This window comes from Strigops habroptila, chromosome 21, assembly GCF_004027225.2.
Source record: "Strigops habroptila isolate Jane chromosome 21, bStrHab1.2.pri, whole genome shotgun sequence".
NCBI classification, from domain to species: Eukaryota; Metazoa; Chordata; class Aves; order Psittaciformes; family Psittacidae; genus Strigops; species Strigops habroptila.
The window spans coordinates 3,139,844-3,159,763 of NC_044297.2; the positions used below are offsets into that span (position 1 = coordinate 3,139,844).

A 19,920-nucleotide genomic window follows, 5' to 3' on the forward strand; every position below is an offset into this window, starting at 1 on the left:
GGAATGGGGATGGAGATGGGGATGGGAATGGAGACAGGAATAAGGATGGCATGGAAATGGCGATGGAGGTGGGAGTGGGGATGGGATAGAAGTGGGGATGGGCTAGAAATGGGGATGAGATGGGAATGTGGATGGGGCAGGATTGGTGAGCAAGAGCTTTCCACCCCACCGCTCCAGCTGCGCTCGGAGGTAACCTTAAACGCCAAAGCGGGAAGCACGGGGACAGAGTTTTTCCACCCCTATTCACAACTGTCAGGCGGTGATTAATGGCCAACAGGCTCGGAATTGCCTTTATTGCCAGCCCGGCATTGTTCCTCCTGACAGCTAATGAGGTTAGACAGACTTTACACAGCCTTTACACCGGCCCCGCAGGGTCTGGTGCCTGGGGTGAGGGGGACCCTCCCTGCTCCCCAGCACATCCCAGGGGGCTGCCCACATCCCTATCCCGGATCCATCCCATTAGGACCCGGGAGCAGCAGCGGGCAGGCTGGGGGACTTCAAACTCTCCATCAACTCCATAGTAGAACCCAGGAGGTGTTTTCATATGGGCTGTGCTGCAGCAGGGTGGGGAGGAACGGGGCAGGGATGAAGAAGTTTTCAAGTGGGTGCAATAAAGCATTTGTTCATGTAGAAAAGCCCACGCTGTTAAACCAGTGCTGCCACACAGACACCACTGAACGTTCCTGGCCCCGGCTCCAGAAGTAATGATTTTTTTTGGCTTTTTTCTTCTTTTTCCCCCTCTCTCTTTTTTTTTTTTTTTTTCAGGATTATTACAAATAATATTTACCTTTGTGCTAGTTCACATCTTGATGCTGTTAAACACGTGGCCGCAGCTGGTTTCCCGCTCAGGGTAATGATATAGCGCCGATGTTATGAGGCAAAACCTCTCCTGCGAGCCAGAACACCCCACATTTAAAAATCTATTACTTTTCAATATTATATGAACGTATTTTGCTGCAGCTCAGAGCAATTTCCTAGTTTACCCTTATTAAAGTGAGCGGGGGCTGAGCGGAGGCTCTTGATTTATGAAACACATACTAGATTCATTAAAACCTTTAAAGATTTAATACATTTTATCAAGGCCTTAAATCTGGGCAAGTGTTTTGATAAAAAAACCCCAAAACTAATCCAGGGTGTATTTCATCCCTGGCGCCTTTTCACGCATATTTAAGAGCTGTAAAAATTCGGATTGACAAATATCACAGATATTTCATTCCTTATTTCTAAGCCGCGCTGAATCCCCCTGACAGGTTTGTTATATAGAACCCTCGGAGATCTATCAAAGATCAAATTATTCTCTTTTATTGACATTTTCTACGTCTCGCCCGTGGTTTTTAAGTCGCCTTCAACGTATAAAGGTGGGAGATTTAATGTGTTTTTGCTTCGGCTGTCACTTTTCTCCTTGTTACCCCTCTGTCTGACCAAACAACGTCTCACGATGGGTCGGGGGGGCCCCTCTGACCAAAGAACGTCTCATGAGGGGTCGGGGGGTCCCTCTGACCAAACAATGTCCCATAAAGGGTCGGGGGGGCCCTCTGACCAAACAACGTCCCATAAGGGGTCGGGGGGCGCTCAGGGAGGTTGGGTGCGGAGCGCCCCCCCGCCAAAGCCACGCGGGCCGAGGCGGCAGCGGGTCTCGAACCCGCGTCCTTAGGCCTCCCGCTCCTCCACCGCCCCCTGGCGGGGCGGGAGGGGCGGTCGCGCTGTGATGACGCCCGGGCGGCGCCGGGCCGGCGGCGCTGAGGGGGCCGGCGGCGGTAGGGAGCGGGCATGGCCCAGCTGGGCGCCATCGCGGCGCTGTCCCTCAGCTTCCTCGCCGCCGCCTTCCTCTCGGCCATCCACAAGATCGAGGAGGGGCACATCGGTGTCTATTACCGGTGAGGCGAGCCCCGCGGCTTCCCCCCCCGCTTTCTCCCCGGGTCCCTCCCAGGGCCGCCCCTCACGGCTCCTCTGTTTCCTTCCTCCCGCAGCGGCGGGGCGCTGCTGACCTCCACCAGCGGGCCCGGCTTCCACCTCATGCTGCCCTTCATCACGTCCTACAAGTCAGTGCAGGTGCTGCTGCTGGGACCGGGGCCGGGTTGGAGGTGTCTGTGAGCGGCCGCGGGGCTCTCCGGGCTGTCCCCTTTGAGCAAGGGGCTGGGTCCGGTTCTTCCATTGGGGAGGGTTTAAGGGGGGAGATGTGGGGAAAACGCTGTTCCATGTGCTGGTAAAGTGGGATTTGTGCAGGGAAAATCCTTAAGCTTCTTTCCTTAAACCTCTCTTCAGACCACGCTGCAGACAGATGAGGTGAAGAACGTTCCTTGCGGCACCAGGTGAGATGTTGAGCTGTTAGTCCTTCGTTGTTGCTAGAAACCTTTGGATCCTCTCCCTGTTTTCCTCCCTGATGGCTCCAGCATGCTTTAAAACATGTGGATTTGCTTTCAGGGACTGGGTTTTCCACCCCCCCCCATAACTGGAACCAATGGCAGGCTCATCACCCGAGCTCAGGGTGCTGGGGTGGGTGATGCACCCCCATCCTCAGGTTCTGAGCTGCCTTTTCCATGGGTTCACACGGGACAATCCGGTTTCTGGAGCCGTGGTTGAATCCAGGAGCCTGGTGCTGTGGCTGCCGAGCTCAGCCCGCTAGAGGGGGGTGTCCCCCGCTGCTCCAGCCCAGTGCCTGCTGCCGGCGACCTTCGTGCTTTGCTCATTCCCTTTCCTTCCTTTTGCAGTGGGGGAGTGATGATTTATTTCGACAGAATCGAAGTGGTGAATTTCCTCATCCAGAGCGCAGGTGAGTTCTTCCCTTGGGACCCTGCCAATCCTGCCATCCGGAGCTGTTTGTGCTCCTGGCGTGAGGTGAGGTGAAGAGGTTGTGTGTGGTTGTGCTGTGGTTTGGAGCTGGTGTTCCCCTCCGTGTCCCTTGTAAAGCCCCGTACTTCCTGGGTGTAAGCCTAAAACCAGCTCTCCCACATGGTTTGTGTGTTTATTGTTTCTTGCACGTCCTTGTTCTGTGCTGCCAGTTGCTTCACCAGAACCCAAATGGCATCCACCTACCATGCAACTACCAGTAGTTGCATTGTTACCCCCCCGTTGGGCTTTATGCTTCAGTGAAGAACTTCTGATTTGAACAAGAAGGTGTGCAAAGAGGCAGGGGAGAGAAAGGTGTTTGGGAGCAGAAAGCTGCCTCTGCAGCCCAAGAAGAATGACCTGTGCAGCCTTTTTCCCAAATTCTTTGGGTTTTAGCACCCTGTTGGTTATAGGGGTGCTATAACTGCCTGGCTTGCTGGTGGCCTGCTTTGAGACCTCTGTTTTATGCTGGGTGTGGGATGCTCTTCCCTCATTGTGCATTGACCTGTGTGTTCTGCAGCTCAGGTACAACCTATGTGTATGTGCAGAGAGCGTAGAGAGGGTTGTTGGTAGTGAGATGTCCTTGTTGGTAGTGAGATGTCCTGTTTACAGAGCAGGTGACAGAACACTGGTCAGGGTGTTAAGAAATATATGAGGAATAAAGAAAACTCCCCTGAACAAAGCATGTGTTTGTGGTGCCAGCTTCTCTTGGGGGTGGCTTCCTTGCTTCAGGTGGGCACTCTGACTCCTGCTGCTGTGACTGAAGCGAGTGCTCAGCCCAACCTGAGGCATCCCTCCAGCCCAGCTCTGAAGAGGGGGTTCTTCTTTTGCAGTGTACGACATAGTGAAGAACTACACCGCTGACTACGACAAAGCTCTCATCTTCAACAAGATTCACCATGAGCTGAACCAGTTCTGCAGTGTCCACACGCTGCAGGAGGTCTACATTGAGCTGTTTGGTGAGCTGCCCCTTCTGACCTCTTGCTGTTGCATTGACAGCTCCTGGAGTGATGGGTCTAGTGGTTATTTGCCTGCTCTGTTGATGCAGAGCTCTTTACCCCCAGCTGATGGGCTTTATACCTATTAATCCAGTATCTGCCCTGTTTGGAGTCAGGACAGTTAACTACTATCTACTAACTAACTATAGTTAACTAACTGTAGTTAACCTATCATCATTTACTCCTTGTTCCTCCTGCTTCAGTGGGTTGTAACAGAAACCATCCAAACCCAAACCTGCCAGTAGTAGCGGAGGGCTTTAGGAAAGGGAGCACTAATTCTGTGCTGTTATTTGTGTGTCTAGCAAACATGACTCGTTGATTCAGTCCCAGGGTTTGCTAGTCCAGATGGAAAAGCTGGTTTTCTGCTCTTTGCTGTTACAAAAAGGGGGTGAGCAAGCACTCCTTGGCCTGTGGGTGTGATTAGCTTTGTGTCATGCATGTGGCTGCTGGGAAACAGGATGACTTGGCAAGAGCCTGCTGACCTTCCTCCCTGGCTTCAGGCAGCACAGACACCAGGAGAGCACATTGGGAGAGAGCCTGAAGTTGTGGTTTCTAAATAGAAATAGACCAGTTGGTGCCAGTGCTGAGTGTTTTGTTTATGGCTTTGGACTGGCAAGAACCCCCTTCTAGTGTTTCAACACTACAGCAGCGCTGACTGCGGGCAAAAATGTAGCTGTGAATGGTTTTGGACCCCAAACGGACAGAATTTGTGCCTGGAAGAACACAGGCTGCTCACAAACTCCTGTTCTCTGTTCAGATTGAGCTTTCTGCTTCCTGATGTGCTGCTGCACAAGATGCAGAACCAGGGCTCAGTTTCCCCCCCCCCGGTCCTTTATGGGACTGCTTTGCCGATGGAATCTCCAGATGTTGGCAGCTGCTGACAACAACTGCTTGAAACGGCCTCAAAGCAACTGGTTTGCACAGAAGGAACTTGTATAAACTCCTGTGTAACTCTTTGTGTGAGCTCAGTGTGTTCTGGCTCAGCTCTGAAGTGGGGCACAGCCCGTTCATGTCATTCTCTGCCCCCACATCTGCAAGCAGGTGCAGGAAACTGATAACAGCTGCTTCCTAAACTGCCTGAGCCCCATTGTGAGGCCGAGTTCCAGATAAAGCCACACTGGGACCAAAGCAAATAATCAAGGAGTGAGATGTGATCACTTTCTCAAGGCCATTACATTTTGATTTTCCCTTTGCACTTCTCAGCAGGCCCCAACTGGAAACACTGCTGCCCTTAGAGCTTTTCAGCTGAAGCAAGGCTTTGGTTTGTATTTCCTTTTGAAGTTTCTCAGCTATGCTCGAGTTAACTGGTGTCCATTGAGCCAAACAGACGTTATGGAGATTTCTTTGCAGCTTATTAAAATAACCAGTGCAGCCAGTTCATGTTTCTGCCTTTCCATTTGCTTTTGTCTCCTGCTGGCACAGATGCAGTTCCTCATCAGTCATCATTTAGCTGAGAAGATATCAATACAGAAGTGGGTTAGAGCATAGGTTCTGTATCATAAAGATGCTGCTTCTAGCTCAGAAAGATTCCAACTGTATTTTATGGGGAACTGGGAAGAGTTTCACTTTATGTCTCATGTTTTCCTCTGGTCTGTCCCAAGTGTTTGGTACTGGTCAGTGCTGCCTGACATGCTGAGAGAGATGGGAACTTGTCTCTGGGACAGGGATGGTTTTCCTCTACCCAGCACTTCTACATCAAACTTACACGTGTACTTACTTACCTTCCAGGAATAAGAAATCTGAGCCATTCCAGCCAGCTCTATGTGTTGACAACAAGCTGCCTTGTGGGACTTGTAGTTACCTGGTTTTTTTCTCCCCAATCAGATCAGATTGATGAAAACCTTAAACTGGCCTTGCAGCAAGACCTAACTACAATGGCCCCTGGATTAATTATACAGGTAATTCATTATGTGGCTCTACTTTGAGATGTCTACGGTGCATATTGAAAGGAGGGGTAAAAGGAAAGGAAAAGGGCTATAAGGAAATAGGAAACTGTGAAGGAATGAGAACCATATCCTTTCCATCTCCTCTTAGCTTTGATGTGTTGGGTTTCTGTTGGTGTTACTCTGGGTTCTGCTTTACCCAGGTTATTGTCTCCTGTCACATCAGGAGATCATTCAGTCCTGCGTTTGCTCTGTGGGGTTTGGACCTGGCCACAGTTTCTGCAGCATGTGAAGCGGTGTGGGGCAGAGCATGCCCCAAGCATCAGCTCCCCCATGCTCTGCAGCCTCCGGGGCCATTTGGCTTTTGATTGTTGGCTGCTTGCCTGTGCTTTCTTTGGTCTCTCTTTCCAGGCAGTTCGAGTTACAAAGCCAAACATCCCTGAAACAATCCGGAGGAATTATGAGCTCATGTAAGTGCCTGAGACTTGCAACCTTTGTGTTAGCAAAAAGAATCGCTCATCCAGATTAATGTGTTTTCACAGCAAGCAGTGATCAGTGTGCCCTCTGCCAGGCCTGCTCCCAGCCTCGTGCTGCCTGCAGAAAGGGCCTGGGGAGGCTGCAGGAGACAAGCACGTGTCTGTCACTGCGAGTGGCTGGCAGGTCACTGCTGAGTTAGAAACTACTTCTCCCTTTGGAGCACTTGAGCACAGGAGTTACTTGCCTGGAGTCTCCTTCCTCTTGACACTGGCCCTGTTTTAAAGAGGCCTTCCCAAACATGGGGGTGAGTGGCAGGTGGAGAGAGTCCTCCACTAATCCTGTTGTTTGTCTGGGATGGGGAAACTGTTGATCCAACAGGCTGAAGCTTTGAAATAACTTTCTTTAATAGCACTTGACATAGTGATCCCTTCTCAATGCTCTGAGCCAGCTGCCTTCTCTTGCACTTGATCATTCACAAACACTTACGTTCTCTGAGCACCCTGCCAGCAGTCTCTGTAGGCCAGAATAAGGCCCCTCTTGTCTGTTTTGCTTCCCTAGCATTTCATACAACCTTTTGGTATCATGGTAGGTCATGGTCGTGATAGGCAGAATCCCAAATCAGCCTGTTAAATACAGTAGGATATGTGTTGGGAGAGACTTGTTCTGGCCTCTAATCTCTCTTCCCTGTTTGGGAGCAGGAACAGGGTATTTTCTTTACATACATGATGGAAGGAAGGGTGATTTCAAAGCTCCCAAATGAGGAAGATCAGCTGTCAGTGAGGACTTTCACAGGATTTTTAATGTCTTTCTTTGCTTAAATCATTTCCTCATAACAATAGCCCAAAAAACTCAGATGTGTACAGTCTGTGCCTCTTGTAGAAGGCATTATGGCAGCCTGCAGAGAGTAGCAGGGAGGGCTTCATCCTGGCTTGACTCTTCCTGCTCTGGAGGGGAGGAAAAGCCACTTTGGTTTAGAAGAAAAGCTCTGTGTGTGCAGGTACCTGTGCTCACTTCCCTGGGTGCTGCCTGCCCTCAACATGTGCTTAAAGAGGACAGAGCCAGCAGCTCATCCTGGAGATGTGGCCACACCACTTGAGCAAGGTCACGCTTTGTAACTGGCTTCTTCTGGCTCACTAGGGAGAGTGAGAAGACGAAGCTGCTGATTGCAGCCCAGAAGCAGAAGGTGGTGGAGAAGGAAGCAGAGACAGAAAGGAAGAAAGCCCTCATCGGTCTGTATATCTGTGTTGGAAGGGGTAGCCTGTAGCGGGGGAGTGGGGGAAAGGCAGCAAACAGAACCCAGGCACTGGGGAGGGATGCACCTGGTTCACTTTTGGGTGATCTCTGCTGTGCCTGTTGGCTGCTGATGTGAAACTCTTCCAGGGAAACTCAAAGAGTTTTTAGCTTTGCCCACAAATATAGACTGATGCCTTCTGAGGGCTGAAAAGTCTTCCCACAACTGACTTACACCAGAGGAGGGTGGTGAGGACTTTGGTGGGTGAACCTGCTTCTGGCATTAGGAAGAGTGGGTGACCACAACGTGTCCTTTTTCATTTCAGAGGCAGAAAAGATTGCACAAGTTGCTGAAATAACTTACGGGCAGAAAGTGATGGAAAAGGAAACAGAGAAACGGATTTCAGAGATCGAAGGTGAGTCTGTAGGAAGTAAATGTTCTCTGGTGAATTTTGTCTGAAGATCCTGCAGCAGTTCATGGAGTTCAGTAGTTCTTGACGTATTGACTGTGTCCTTCAGTCCAAGCTGACCAGAGGCAGGAATAGGAATGTTTCTTTGTAGACTGTGCTGTTTGGAACTCTCTGTTTCAAGGTGATCTTTCTGGGAGGTTGTAGTGTTAAATTAAGATGATGTCTCCCTACCCATCTGATAAAATGCTTTGTTAAGGAAATTCCAGGACATGAAAAGGGGTCAGCATTTCCAGCTCAGAGTGGCAGGGCCTTATTTTCAATTACATTCATTAGAGGCCTTGTCAAGCTTTGCAGAAGGCCACAGAGGAGCCAATTAAGACTTTTACAGATCAGCAGCTTCTCGTTAAGAAGTTCTTCACGGGAATACAATGGGTTTTCTTTCTTATAAATGTGTGTCACTGGGTGTCAGGCCTTCAGTTCAACTCTGCTGGCAGAGGATTCCTGTCTCCCTCATTCTTTCTGGTGTCTCTGACTGAGACCACTCTTTTTAGCCAAAAGAGAGGAAGTTGCAGGTCAAACCATCCCGATTGCTGACATGGTTTTGAAGTGTAGCAGCTCACAGGACTCCCTGCTAGTATAGGAAAACAAATGGTTTATCCAGCTGTGCAACTCTCAAATCCAAGACTGTGTTCCAATCGTGTGGCTCCCTGTCCTAGAAGGGATGTCAAGAGATCCCATCAAACCAGGCAGATTACACTCATCTTAATGTGGTGGCCTGATACTACGTCATTATCATTGGGTAGATGAAAAGGCAGAAGGAGAAAAAGGAGTGCAATGCAGAAAGGGGAAGTGTTTCTTTCCTTAAATGTCTCTGCTCGGAGTAAGGGAATTGCCACATCCTGGAGGATTGGACCCTTTACACAACTGTTGCTGTTACAAAGAAACAGCTCTCTGACATCTATCCAAGGAGCAGAGCTGGTGAAGGTTAAAATCACCCGCCTCTGCGTGCCTGAATCTTAACCTCAGCATCCCAGACAAGATCCCATCTGGGAATTCACAGTCCCAGACTCCATCTCCCGAGCACTCTGCTGTGCTGTGAGTCCCATGCAAATGTTGTGGGCAAATCCCACTTGTGCACTGGAACAGTTGCTGTGTTTTCAGCCGAAGAGTTAGGGGCTGGCTGGAGAAGAAAGAGTGTTCTCAGCCCTCGTGACAGGGGTGGTAATAAAAACCTGATGTTTATAAAATGCTTTGAGGTCTTCAGTTGCAGAGGCAATTTACTTCCTCAGTGCTATCATCCTGCAGTGTTTTAGATGTAAATTGAGATCCCGTGGCTGTGTTTCCCATTTGGTTCCCTTTTCCCTAAACTGTATCCCGTACAGTTGAGATGTGGTACTGACCACTTAAAAAGTTTTCCAGCTGCAAATGGTGCTAACATGGCTGGAAATAAAAGGCTGAATATGCAAACATGTCTTTGCTTCCAGATGCTGCATTTCTTGCAAGAGAGAAGGCGAGAGCTGATGCTGAATGCTACACTGCTATGAAAGTAGCTGAGGCTAACAAGGTATTGTTATTTCTTTATGCTGTGCCTTGAAGCAGAGCTCCTTACTTTAGGCTGTGTAGAAATACTCATGGAATCATAGAATGGTTTGGGTTGGAAAGGACCTTAAGATCATCCAGTTCCAACCCTGTGCCATGGGCAGGGACACCTCACAGTAGACCATGTCACCCAAGGCTCTGTCCAACCTGGCCTTGAACACTGCCAGAGATGGAGCATTCACCACTTTGGGCAACCTGTTCCAGCACCTCAGCACCCTCACAGGGAAGAACTTCTTCCTTATATCCAGCCTGAACTCAGGAAAAGAGCTGTCTCTGCTCATTGTTTGCTGCTTGTGTCTCATTAAGTCAAAAGGCAAACCAAACCCATCACTCGGAATTCTTGAGCCTGAAACAATTAGATCCCTATTTGCAAATTCATTTCTTTGGACAGATACATTTATGTCAGGATACATGAAATGTCTGGTCCTCTCTGGAGACAGCTCTGCTAGATGCTAATGGGGCCATGGCTCCCTCTGTAGATGGAATATCAGTTTCAGTGTTGCCCTTTCATGCTGTTGCCATCAGAAATGTCGATTAATTCCAATGTGCAAGCTGGCAAAGCAGGAGCAGGGATCTCTGGAGTGCCAGGCAGGCTTAAGAGTAAAGAAATGTTTAGGTAAAGAGCAAATAGAGCTGATCTTACACATCTAAGTAAATAACCTGGCAAAGCCTTGGTACTGCCAAAGAAAAAAGTTGAAGGAAAGAATGGAAAAAGAGAAATCCTATGGATAAATGCCAGGCTGTAAGTGCTTGCAGCAAGTTCCCAGGACATCCCAGCAGGAAAACTCTGTTTCGTACGGGTCAGTGAGAATGGACAGAGGTGTGGGATGCTTGTGCACAAGTTCTGTCTCAGTTACTCTATCCTCTCAGTTATAATGTCATTATCCTGAACGAATGAGCTCTGCGGAACAGCCTCTTCAATCCACTCTCTGGCACGAAGCCAGTTGTGTTTTTCTTTCCAGCAGCTTGCATTGCAAAGGCTTTTCAGTGAGTTATGTGCTTTCGAGCATCTCTGGGACATTTGGATTGAACGTTTCCCCAGCTGCTTCTCTCACTTTCTCATTTTGCCATTTAGTCACTGGGATTTAGAGCTGCCCTTAGACCTACTGAAAGAGAGCTTTCTTCTGGGCACCGTGCCTCTTTAGCTGAAGAGGGCATGAGCACGCCTGCTAGCGTGGTGGGGAAATAGAATGCTCATGGCACAACCTTGCTTTTGAGTGAATCTGAGCTGTTTGGTGATGTGTTTTCTTTCTGTGCAGCTGAAGTTAACTCCTGAGTACTTGCAGCTGATGAAATACAAGGCTATTGCAGCAAACAGCAAGATATATTTTGGCAAGGATATTCCCAACATGTTCATGGACTATGCGGGAAGCCAGAGCAAATTTGCAGAGGGACTGGCAGAAGGAATCCAAGAAGAAGATGGGGTAGGAACCAGTGAGGACTCAAAGCTGCTTCATAACATCAACTGAAAGATTTCTATTCATTTTATATCAAAAGAAACATGAACTGGGAAGTTCCTTTTTGGTTTTCCCCCTTTCCTGTGCTGAAAGAGACGAATCAGACTTAATCCATTCAATCTTTTGTATGACAATTAGACACAAAGACTTTGGTATTTCGGGGGTGGTTTTCCTGGTAACTTCTAAGCAGCCAACTCCAGGTATGTCCTTTAGATGCACCTCTCCCTGCTCTTGGACATACAGACCAAATTACTCTGGAGAGGCCAGCTTAGATGGGTACTTCCTTTTGGATTGAGGTGGCTCATAGCAGTTGGAAGTGAAGAAATGGTGAGGTTTTGGAGGGATGGGAATTGCTGCTACAACTTGCTTTGGTTGGAAATTTCAAGTACTTTATTTGAACCCCCTTTAACCAAAAGGTGCTAGACTTTTGTACACTAGACACATCAGCTTGAAGGCCTTGTCTAAAGGGCAGGTTGCCCCTGGTGCATGGGATGATCTAACAGCCTGTGTCCATGCTCCAGGTCTGCCCAGAGCGCAGGGTGTAGCAAATGTATAAACCCACCTTTTAGTGAGGTCTGAGCTGACCTGGTTTGCCTTGGGGGCAGCTGAGACCACAGTGAGTTAAAGAAATCCAGCTGAAATCCTGCAGGATCCCAAGTTTCCAGGGGGAGATCTAAGCCTTAGACCACTGCCACTGCAGGTAGTGACCCAAACTGTTCCTTTCCTGCATCTTAACGCTGCTTTGGTTTCCATTTGTCATATTTGGGGAGGACAAAAAGGGGGGAGTCAGTATTCTGAGGCTTTCCCCAGCAGTTTAGCTGCTCGGTGAGAGGGGCACAGGCTTGCTGCTGGAGGCAGTGTCCTGCCAGTGGAGAAGTGGAGTTGATCGTCAGTGGCACCAGGCTGCAAGCACGGTACTTATCCCATTGTCACGGTTAGGAAAACTAGGGAGAAAAGCATTTTTGTCTCAGGGACCCTGACTTTGTAAAAAGCCTTGTTGCTGGCAAGTAACTGCTTGAATGACCCACGGTCATTACCTGCCTCTGCAAGAACAACTGGATTTCAGTGTTTACAGTGTCTTCCTAGGGAGAGGACATTCAGGTAAAGTGAAAGGAATTGAACCGAGTTACACTTGGTGTTTGTGGGGTCGTTTTCTGAACAGACCTTGTGAAAGGAAGATTTATGGTAGCAAAGGACACAAAACATCAGCCCGAAAAGTGACGGGGCAAAGAACAGAACCTCTTGTCTCTGAACTGTCCAAAGATACGGTGAATTTTCCTTTTTTTTACTCAGAACAATGCCATATAACGTACCTTTCACTTCCAAAAGCCAACGAATTCTTCACATACCAGATGCACAGAGGTAATAGGGTTGTGTTTTACACCCATGCAAAGCTTGAGGGGGTGTTAAAGACAAAAGTTCAGACCTAGAGAGAACATTCCTCTTTTTTTCTGTCCCTCATCCATCTGCCACTTGGCAGCAGAGTCTGTTTATTAGCTGCCATTATCATTTGTGGCCAACATACTAATATGAGCTGATACAAGTGTAAGTGCTAACTTAGTTGTCAGAGACCAGCCTGTTGCATTTGCAATCTCATGCCCCCAGCACTTGCTACACACTACATTTGGTTTCATTCTTCAGTGGTTGAAATATGCATTAGTCCTTTGAATAAGGGGATGATACTAAGAGAGAACTGAGGGATTTCAGCTGCTGGTACCAGTGTTCTTACTTCAGTTTTCTTTTCCCTGTTAGGAAGGAAAGTGACTTGAAAAATGCACAATAAAGGATAAGCATCAGTTTCTGCTCTAAGAAAGTCCCATCTCCTATTGTGTCAGCTTTATGTGTTGGAAAATACACGCTAAGGGAAGGTCCATCTCCAAACCTACGACATTAGACAGCACAGCAGTCAAAATTGCATCAGTCAGTAGGCTGTAATATTACTGCCTTTTAGAGGGTTATGAACAGGGAATAGCAGAAACTTAGCGATGAGGTAATAGTATCTAAACCTTTGAGGATGATCTCATTTAGGATTGTTCTACATTCAAGTTGGAGATTTCCATTAGTAACTAAAAACTACGTTTTACATGAGTGTTTTTCGCTAAGGAAAAGACCCAAATCAGCCAAAGTGGTATTAAAAAGGGTGGGTTTTTTGTGTGACTTCACAGCAAAGACAATAGTTTGGAATAAATAGGTCTTAATGCTTTTTTTGTTTTAATTGAAAACATTACTGCTGAAATATTCTTGTAACTTCAACTGTCACAAGAGTAAAAAGGCAAAACCAAGGTTGAAATCGGGCTTCACAAGCCAGAATGCACTGTTGCGTTTGCATTCAGGTTTCTTCTTTGTGTGTCTCATCTCCTTTATTTCCCAGAGTAGATCCGTCACTACATGTACATCTTTATTCCATCTCTCTCTTTAACCGAGAGAGGTTTTGTCCTCTTTCCATCATCTGAAATCTTGGAAGGTTTGAGTTTTAAAACCGCTGTGTATAACAAAGCAAACACAGGTTTGTGGCGCTGCTGTGATACCTGAGAATTGCTGGCGGGAGCATGGTAATGCTTTACCAGTCCAGTCTTTGATCTTCTTATGTATTAAAAGCCTTTTTATTTTGGTATTTGCTACGACAATAAAATGGCCTTCGATTTTAATATTGCTCCTTTCTTTCCCCTTTATGGATCACCTTTAACACAATGTGTAGATCTATTTGCAAGAGAAGGTTTAGCAGGGTGTAACATCGAGGCTGCTGCTGCTGCTCCAGGGGGAGAGTGTGGGGTGCTGTGGGTCGGTGCTGAGCTGGCATTGCCCCATGTGCTGCTGCACGGTGCCATTCTCCCCTTCCAAGGAACAGGAGACAGGAAAGCATCGCTCCAGCAGAAGAAGAAGGTGGAAGTGTCACCGTCAGCTCAAGGAATGCCGCCAGCATTAGCAGGGCAGGGCGACAAACACAGTAACAAGCCTTTAATGTCAAATAGTGAGGATTTGGTCAAGTTTGCAGAACATCGTCATGTTTTAGCACACAAAGAGCCTTGTGGCTGCTTTTCACCAGCTGTGTCAATACAGTCGTTGCTGGGAACAGGGGAGAGTTCTGCACATTAAGACAAGTATTTAGCTAATGGGTTCCAGCTGGCAGGTCCCATTCTTTCCATCTGACTCGCTGTGATAAAGGCTGGCATTGTCCTGGTGCTCCCACAACCCAGTGTTGCCCTGCTTTATAAAGGGGTGCTTTCCTCTAGTAAGTGCAATTTGCACTCTAGGGAGATGGTTTTTCATGCCCAATGTCATTGTGGGACGGGTTGTTGTGGACTTTGCGGTGGTTTTTCTTGCAGTATTCAAGGTATATAGCTCAAAACGAGCCCTGCAGTGTCGTGATGGGCAGAACCACAGGGCTGCTGCCTGCCACGTTCTCTTCCCAGTCATCAGAGCCAGGGAGGGACCTGCTGCCCCCTTCCTCAGCCGCCTGAAGGCTCCTGCTTGGATCTTCCCCCTCAGGACCTCCTGCTCTCCTAAGGGGAGGCTGCGGTGCCCGGGCAGGTTATGAGGCGCTGACACCGCTCTTGTTCCTCACAACAGGACCCCCAGCGCGGCACCAGGCTCCATCCCAGCCACGGCAAGGGCAGGAAAGGGGGTGCTCGGGCAGCACCGGTACCGCAGCCGGGACGCGCCGCCCATGGCGGGCTCGCTGTGAGGGAAGCCACCACAACCCCCCTCCCCTCAGCCGCCCCAACATGGCGCCGCCGCCACCGCCCAGCCCCGCCGCCATTGGTGGGCGCTGCGCGGCGGAGCGATGCTATTGGCCGGCGGAGCGGGAGGGGCGGGGCCAGGCGGGGGATGTGGAGGGCGGCGGGCATGGCCGCCGGGGACGGGCTGGGACCGGCGCTGCGGGCCGTCACCGAGCGGGTGCAGCAGGCAGCGGCCCGCCGGCCCCAGGTGAGCACCGGGGAGCGCGGGGGGACCCTCACCCCGCCGGGGTGGGCCTGCTCGGTGCGGCGGCAGGCCCTCCGTCACCATAGAGACAGCGCCCCGTTGGCCTGTCATGGAGGCGGGTGGCTGTTCCCCTCAGCAGAGGTGACAGGACCCCAATGTCGTCCTTAGACATGGGCTCCTCATCGCTGCGGAGCCCAAACGGACCCTCTCCCCTAGAGGAGCTGGGTGCTGAAGGGTATGGGGGGAGTGTGGGGCAGGTTGGAGCTTGCCCGCCTCACCTCGGGTGTCTCTGCAGGGGCTCCCGGCCGTGCAGCCGCGGCTGGTGGCCGTCAGCAAGACCAAGCCGGCGGAGATGGTGATCGAGGCCTACAGCCACGGGCAGCGCAGCTTCGGGGAGAACTATGTGAGTGCAGTGGGCCCTGTGGGTCTGTGGTGGGCATCATGGGTCTGTGATGGATCCCATAGGTCTGCAGTGGGCCCCATGGGTTGGTGATGGGTCCCATAGGCCTGTGGTGGGCCCCACAGGTCTGCACTGGGCCCCACAGGTCTGCACTGGGCCCCATAGGTCTGCACTGGGCCCTATGGGTTGGTGATGGTCCCATATAGAACTGCAATGGGCCCCATGGGTTGGTGATGGATCCCATAGAACTGCAGTGGGTCCCATGGGTTGGTGACGGATCCCATAGGTCTGTGATGGGCCCCATGGGTTGGTAATGGGTCCCATAGGTCTGCAGTGGGCCCCATGGGTTGGTGATAGTCCCATCTAGAACTGCAATGGGCCCCATGGGTTGGTGATGGGTTCTATAGGTCTATGACGGGCCCCATGGGTTGGCGATGGGCCCCATAGGTCTGTGATGGGCCCCATGGGTTGGTGATGGTCCCATAAAACTGCAGTGGGCCCCATGGGTTGGTGATGGGCCCCATAGGTCTGCGGCAGGCCCCACAGGTCTGTGATGGACCCCATGAGTTGGTAATGGGCCCCACTGGTCTGCAACGGGCCCCCTGGGTTGGTGATGCATCCCATAGGTCTGTGATGAGCCCCACGGGTTGGTGATGGTCCCATAGAACTGCAGTGGGCTCCATGGGTTGGTGATGGGCCCCACAGGCCTGTGATGGGCCCCGTGGGTTGGCAATCACCCCATGTTGCAGGCAGGCACTGTGGCAGCCCTGCGTGGGGCTCTGAGCATGGGGAGCTGCACTTGTCCGTAGCATCAGGCCCCTGACCTTGTATTTATGAGGGGCATATTGATTCCAGGAGTATTCATTCTAGAGGGACCATTCTTATGGTGCAGGCACCTCTGGTGTGGTTTTAACAAGAGATTGTCTTGAATTCTCCTAGGTTCAAGAGTTGCTAGAAAAGGCATCAGACTCCAGAGTAAGTACATAGTTCTGGATGGGTGTTCTCTCTCCCTGTCCAGCTGGTTTTTAAGGATTTGGCAATGGAGGCTGTTTGATCCTTGTCTCTTCACATAAATGGTGGGGTTATTTTTAGCTCTTTTTGCCCCATTCCTTGTCTTGCTGGCTCCAGAGCGTTCTGGCAATACGTGTGCCTTAGTCATAAACTCTTTGCCTGCTTTCTCTTTTGTGCTTTCTGCTGTGGGAGAGGTACAGTCACTTAAAGAGGTGGTAACACTCAATGTGGGGAAAATACCACGTTATGACTCTTCAACTTCCCCATGTAGTGCTCTGCAGTCAGAGCCCTGTTCCTCTGCAGAGGGTGAAGCAACCTCAGTGCACAAGCACTGGCTGAGCTGTGCCTTTCAGGGTAAATAAAACAAGATTGGGTGTCTGCTGTTTATTTTGTGGGCAAACTGAGACTCAAGACTGTGTGAGGGAAGAGGGAGTTGTCATTCAAACCTCACTGTTCCTCTGTGCTTGCAGGTTCTATCGTCTTGCCCGGACATCAAATGGCATTTTATTGGCCATCTGCAGAAAAACAACGTCAACAAGTTGATGGGTAAAGCCTGTTTCATGTGCAGTGACCCTGTGTTCAAAGAGTAACAACCTCATGTGCATTCACTCAGCAATGCCTGCCTCTCTGAGGTGTAGGTACAACACCTCCTGAGCACTGCCCTCAGCCTGTGTTTTCTCCCCAGCTGTCCCCAACCTCTTCATGTTGGAAACAGTGGATTCGGTGAAGCTGGCAGACAGGGTCAGCAGCTCATGGCAGAAGAAAGGGTCACCTCAGAGGCTGAAGGTCATGGTGCAAGTTAATACAAGTGGAGAAGACAGTAAGTGGCTTTTTCTGATGATGAGCAGGCTTGTCCTGGTGACGTGACAGAAACAACCTGACTGGGATGGGTTGTTTTGTGCTCTTTTAAAGTGTTTCTCTGAGCTAGGATGAAACCTGCTTGTCTGTTAGCTCCAGCCTGGCCTCTGGCAGAGCTTGGCACCCATCTCCCTGCTTTTTGCCAGGTAAGCATGGCCTTCCTCCCGGAGACACCACGGCTGCTGTGGAGCACGTCATCAACAAGTGTCCAAGCCTGGAATTTGTGGGGCTGATGACCATCGGCAGCGTTGGGCATGACCTTAGTAAGGGTCCAAATCCTGACTTCCAGGTAAGATTATCTAGAAGCAGATGTTACCTATTGGCTTGTCTCCCATCAGGCTGGAAGCCTGTGGGGCATCAATAGAAACCTTTGAGCTCACAGAGTATTAATGCAGGTGCTAGGCTCAGTTCTGCAGATGTCCATATGGATTTGGTCCAGCTGTTTCTCTGAAGCTGTAGCCAGGATATGGCTTGTGCAGCAGTTCCATCCTGGCTCCTGTGGTCCTGAGTCCAGATGGGGTTTCAGTCTGCCTGCCTTTGCCTGCTGGGTGTGCAGGGTGCCTCAGGCAGAGGAACCAGCTCTGTGTTCCTCATCTGTCGTGCTGCTCCGATAATGGAATGTCTTCAGAAGATGTGTAGGCTTGGAGGGACGTGTGTTGTCCTTAACATAGCCCAGAATGGGAAATCTGCAGGTGCTTCAGTGGGAAGTGTGGGAATTGCACATTCTGTGGGAAGGAGACGTCGAAGAAAGGCAGAGATTGTGATCTGCGAAAGCCTGAAACAGAGCTGGAGTGGCTCTCGAGTGTGTGATCCCCTCTTCTGTCCTCCTGCCTTCTAGATGCTGCTGTCTCTGCGGAAGGAAGTGTGTGAAAAGCTCAATCTCCCCCTTGAGAAGGTGGAGCTGAGCATGGGCATGTCCACAGACTTCCAGCACGCAGTAAGTTTGGTTTCCTTCTGCCACCCCTTCCCTTGGGAAACACGTACCAGCACCAGCAGCAGGCACCCCACAGCCCAGCCCAAGCACCATCCAAATGGGCCTCTTGATATCTTCATCCAAAGGGAAGCCTGATGGTGCTGCTCCATGAAGAAGAGCTCTTGTGGTCCTGGGATGGGGTTCTGGGGATCAAACAGACCCTTGCTATAGGGTGGCAAGTAGATGGGGAACCATCCTGTGATGTGACGAGCACGAAGGTTGGCTACAGACTGTGCTGGCAGGTTTGGGTGGCAGCTCTCCCCTCCACTCCTCCTTTCTCTCTTTCCCTAGATAGAGGTTGGATCCACAAACGTCAGGATTGGAAGCACTATTTTTGGAGAGCGAGATTATTCCAACAAAGCAGATGGTGGCACGGCCCCTGCTGAAGGCAAACCTGAGACCTTGACAGTGCAGGCTCAATAGGTGCAAAACCAAGTGGCCTCACCAGAGGACAGCTGATGGGAGACCTCACTATGCATTCTTCCCTCCCTCCGTGTTGGCACCCAGTCGTGATGGTGAGAGGGAATTCCTCCTAACAGAACAGAGGCCAGGAATGCCTCACCATTTATTGTGATTGTAGAGTACCCATAGGAACTGGAAATCTGTAGAACCAACAAATGCTAAGAAAGTGTCTGCTTGAAAGTGACTGTGGTATCTTGGCTCCTTCAGGGTCCTTGGGTTGACAAGGTGGAACAAAGTATGGAGCTGCTCGTGAACAAGCTGTGTCTGCAGCAGTGTCAGTGAGTTTGGTTTCACTGAGGACGAAATTCTTCATTAAACAAGTTATAACCTTGCCAGAGAGCCTGTAAATGTTTCCCCAAACAAAAGCTCTGCACGTGGTGGCTCCTGAGGGATGCTGTGAACAGGAGCTGTGGTAGAGCCACGCTGTGACACTGCAGAGGGCAAAGAGCAAGCACCTGAGGATGGGTGAGGAACAGGGTTGCTCCTGGTTTGGATGCAGAGGGCAAGTGTGGGAGTGTCTTTTTGCCTGGAGTTTGTGTTTGTCCTTTCCAGGCTGACTTTTCCCGTTGGTTCCATGTCTGCTCAGGTCTTCTGGGATGCTTTCAACCTTCCCCTCTTGTAGTGGTGGGAGTTACTTTCATCCTGCCTCGTAGTTCTTTGAAAGTCTTGAGTTCTTTTGGGTCAGAATGGGGCTTTTCTGCAAGCTCCCTGCTCTGCTTTGCTTTCCAAGGAGAGTCTCTTGGCTGTTTGGTGCCTCCAGCATCCTGCCTGCATGTCTGAGGCTGAGAATACCCCCTTGTCTCACAGGGCAGCACTGATGTTGGCTTTTCCTTTGGGAAAAGTACTCCAGAAAGGAAACTATTACTGTTCTGCTGTGTTCTAGGTTTCTGGAAAGAATCATGTCACCACTGGCAGAGCTTCTAGGCTGTGTCTTAATATTTTAAGCACTGGTTTAAGCTCCACTTCTCCTGGAAGAGGGAAATGAGGCTCTTCCACTGCAGTAGCTGTTTCATTTAGAGCTGTGTTATGTCACCTGCTGTTTGGCCAACAATAGCTATAGCAAATCTCTTCTTTTAACCCATGTTACAACTGAGGTTTGCGGCTTTTGTGTGCTGCTGAGAGAAGGAGACATCAGTTGCCAGCAGAACCATCCTTCCCAGGCTTTTCTCTGTGTGCCCACAGTTAAATCCAGCTGTTGGTTTTACTCTCTGGCTATAAATGCTGAATGTAAATGAAAAGAGCCAACTCTTTAACCTGTCGTAGCTCCTTGCTTTAGAAGCAACATGCAGCCTGAGCCACCCTCCTCAGCACTGCACCGTCTGTTGTTTCCTAGTCCATTAAGAAGTGGTGAATTCTAATACCATCTGTGCCAACTCGAAAGCTATTAAAGATGTTATTTTTATGTGCCA

The 19,920-nt window shown here is 49.9% G+C and overlaps 2 protein-coding genes across 4 annotated transcripts; both read left to right on the forward strand.

The window, feature by feature from the left end:
* The first annotated feature begins 1,707 nt into the window (after positions 1-1,707).
* Positions 1,708-13,531, forward strand: ERLIN2 (ER lipid raft associated 2). Of its 2 annotated transcripts, XM_030509967.1 has the most exons (11): positions 1,708-1,877; positions 1,971-2,052; positions 2,266-2,312; positions 2,712-2,773; positions 3,663-3,788; positions 5,652-5,725; positions 6,122-6,180; positions 7,325-7,416; positions 7,744-7,833; positions 9,312-9,391; positions 10,686-13,531. In XM_030509967.1, exons 1-11 carry the CDS (start codon positions 1,771-1,773, stop codon positions 10,893-10,895), a joined length of 1,029 nt encoding a protein of 342 aa, XP_030365827.1. In that variant the 5' UTR covers positions 1,708-1,770; the 3' UTR covers positions 10,896-13,531. The 2 variants fall into 2 exon arrangements, with proteins under 2 accessions (XP_030365827.1, XP_030365828.1); XM_030509968.1 differs by lacking the exon at positions 2,266-2,312 and having other exon boundaries at positions 1,727-1,877; positions 1,971-2,042.
* A 1,147-nt stretch (positions 13,532-14,678) lies between these two features.
* Positions 14,679-19,920, forward strand: PLPBP (pyridoxal phosphate binding protein). 2 transcript variants are annotated; one of them, XR_003994798.1, is made up of 9 exons: positions 14,699-14,810; positions 15,103-15,210; positions 16,147-16,182; positions 16,689-16,764; positions 16,904-17,038; positions 17,223-17,365; positions 17,915-18,013; positions 18,341-18,564; positions 18,719-19,920. XR_003994798.1 is itself a non-coding variant. In XM_030509972.1 (8 exons), exons 1-8 carry the CDS (start codon positions 14,712-14,714, stop codon positions 18,470-18,472), a joined length of 828 nt encoding a protein of 275 aa, XP_030365832.1. In that variant the 5' UTR covers positions 14,679-14,711; the 3' UTR covers positions 18,473-19,920. The 2 variants fall into 2 exon arrangements, 1 of the variants encoding a protein (XP_030365832.1); XM_030509972.1 differs by having other exon boundaries at positions 14,679-14,810; positions 18,341-19,920.

Coding starts and splice junctions, on each gene's coding strand:
- ERLIN2 (XM_030509967.1), top strand. CDS start 1,771: ATGGCCCAGCTGGGCGCCATCGCGGCGCTGTCCCTCAGCTTCCTCGCC. Junction 2,313..2,711: donor AACGTTCCTTGCGGCACCAG/GTGAGATGTTGA, acceptor TTCCTTTTGCAG/TGGGGGAGTGATGATTTATT. Junction 9,392..10,685: donor AAGTAGCTGAGGCTAACAAG/GTATTGTTATTT, acceptor CTTTCTGTGCAG/CTGAAGTTAACTCCTGAGTA.
- PLPBP (XM_030509972.1), top strand. CDS start 14,712: ATGTGGAGGGCGGCGGGCATGGCCGCCGGGGACGGGCTGGGACCGGCG. Junction 16,183..16,688: donor AAAAGGCATCAGACTCCAGA/GTAAGTACATAG, acceptor CTGTGCTTGCAG/GTTCTATCGTCTTGCCCGGA. Junction 17,039..17,222: donor TAATACAAGTGGAGAAGACA/GTAAGTGGCTTT, acceptor GCTTTTTGCCAG/GTAAGCATGGCCTTCCTCCC.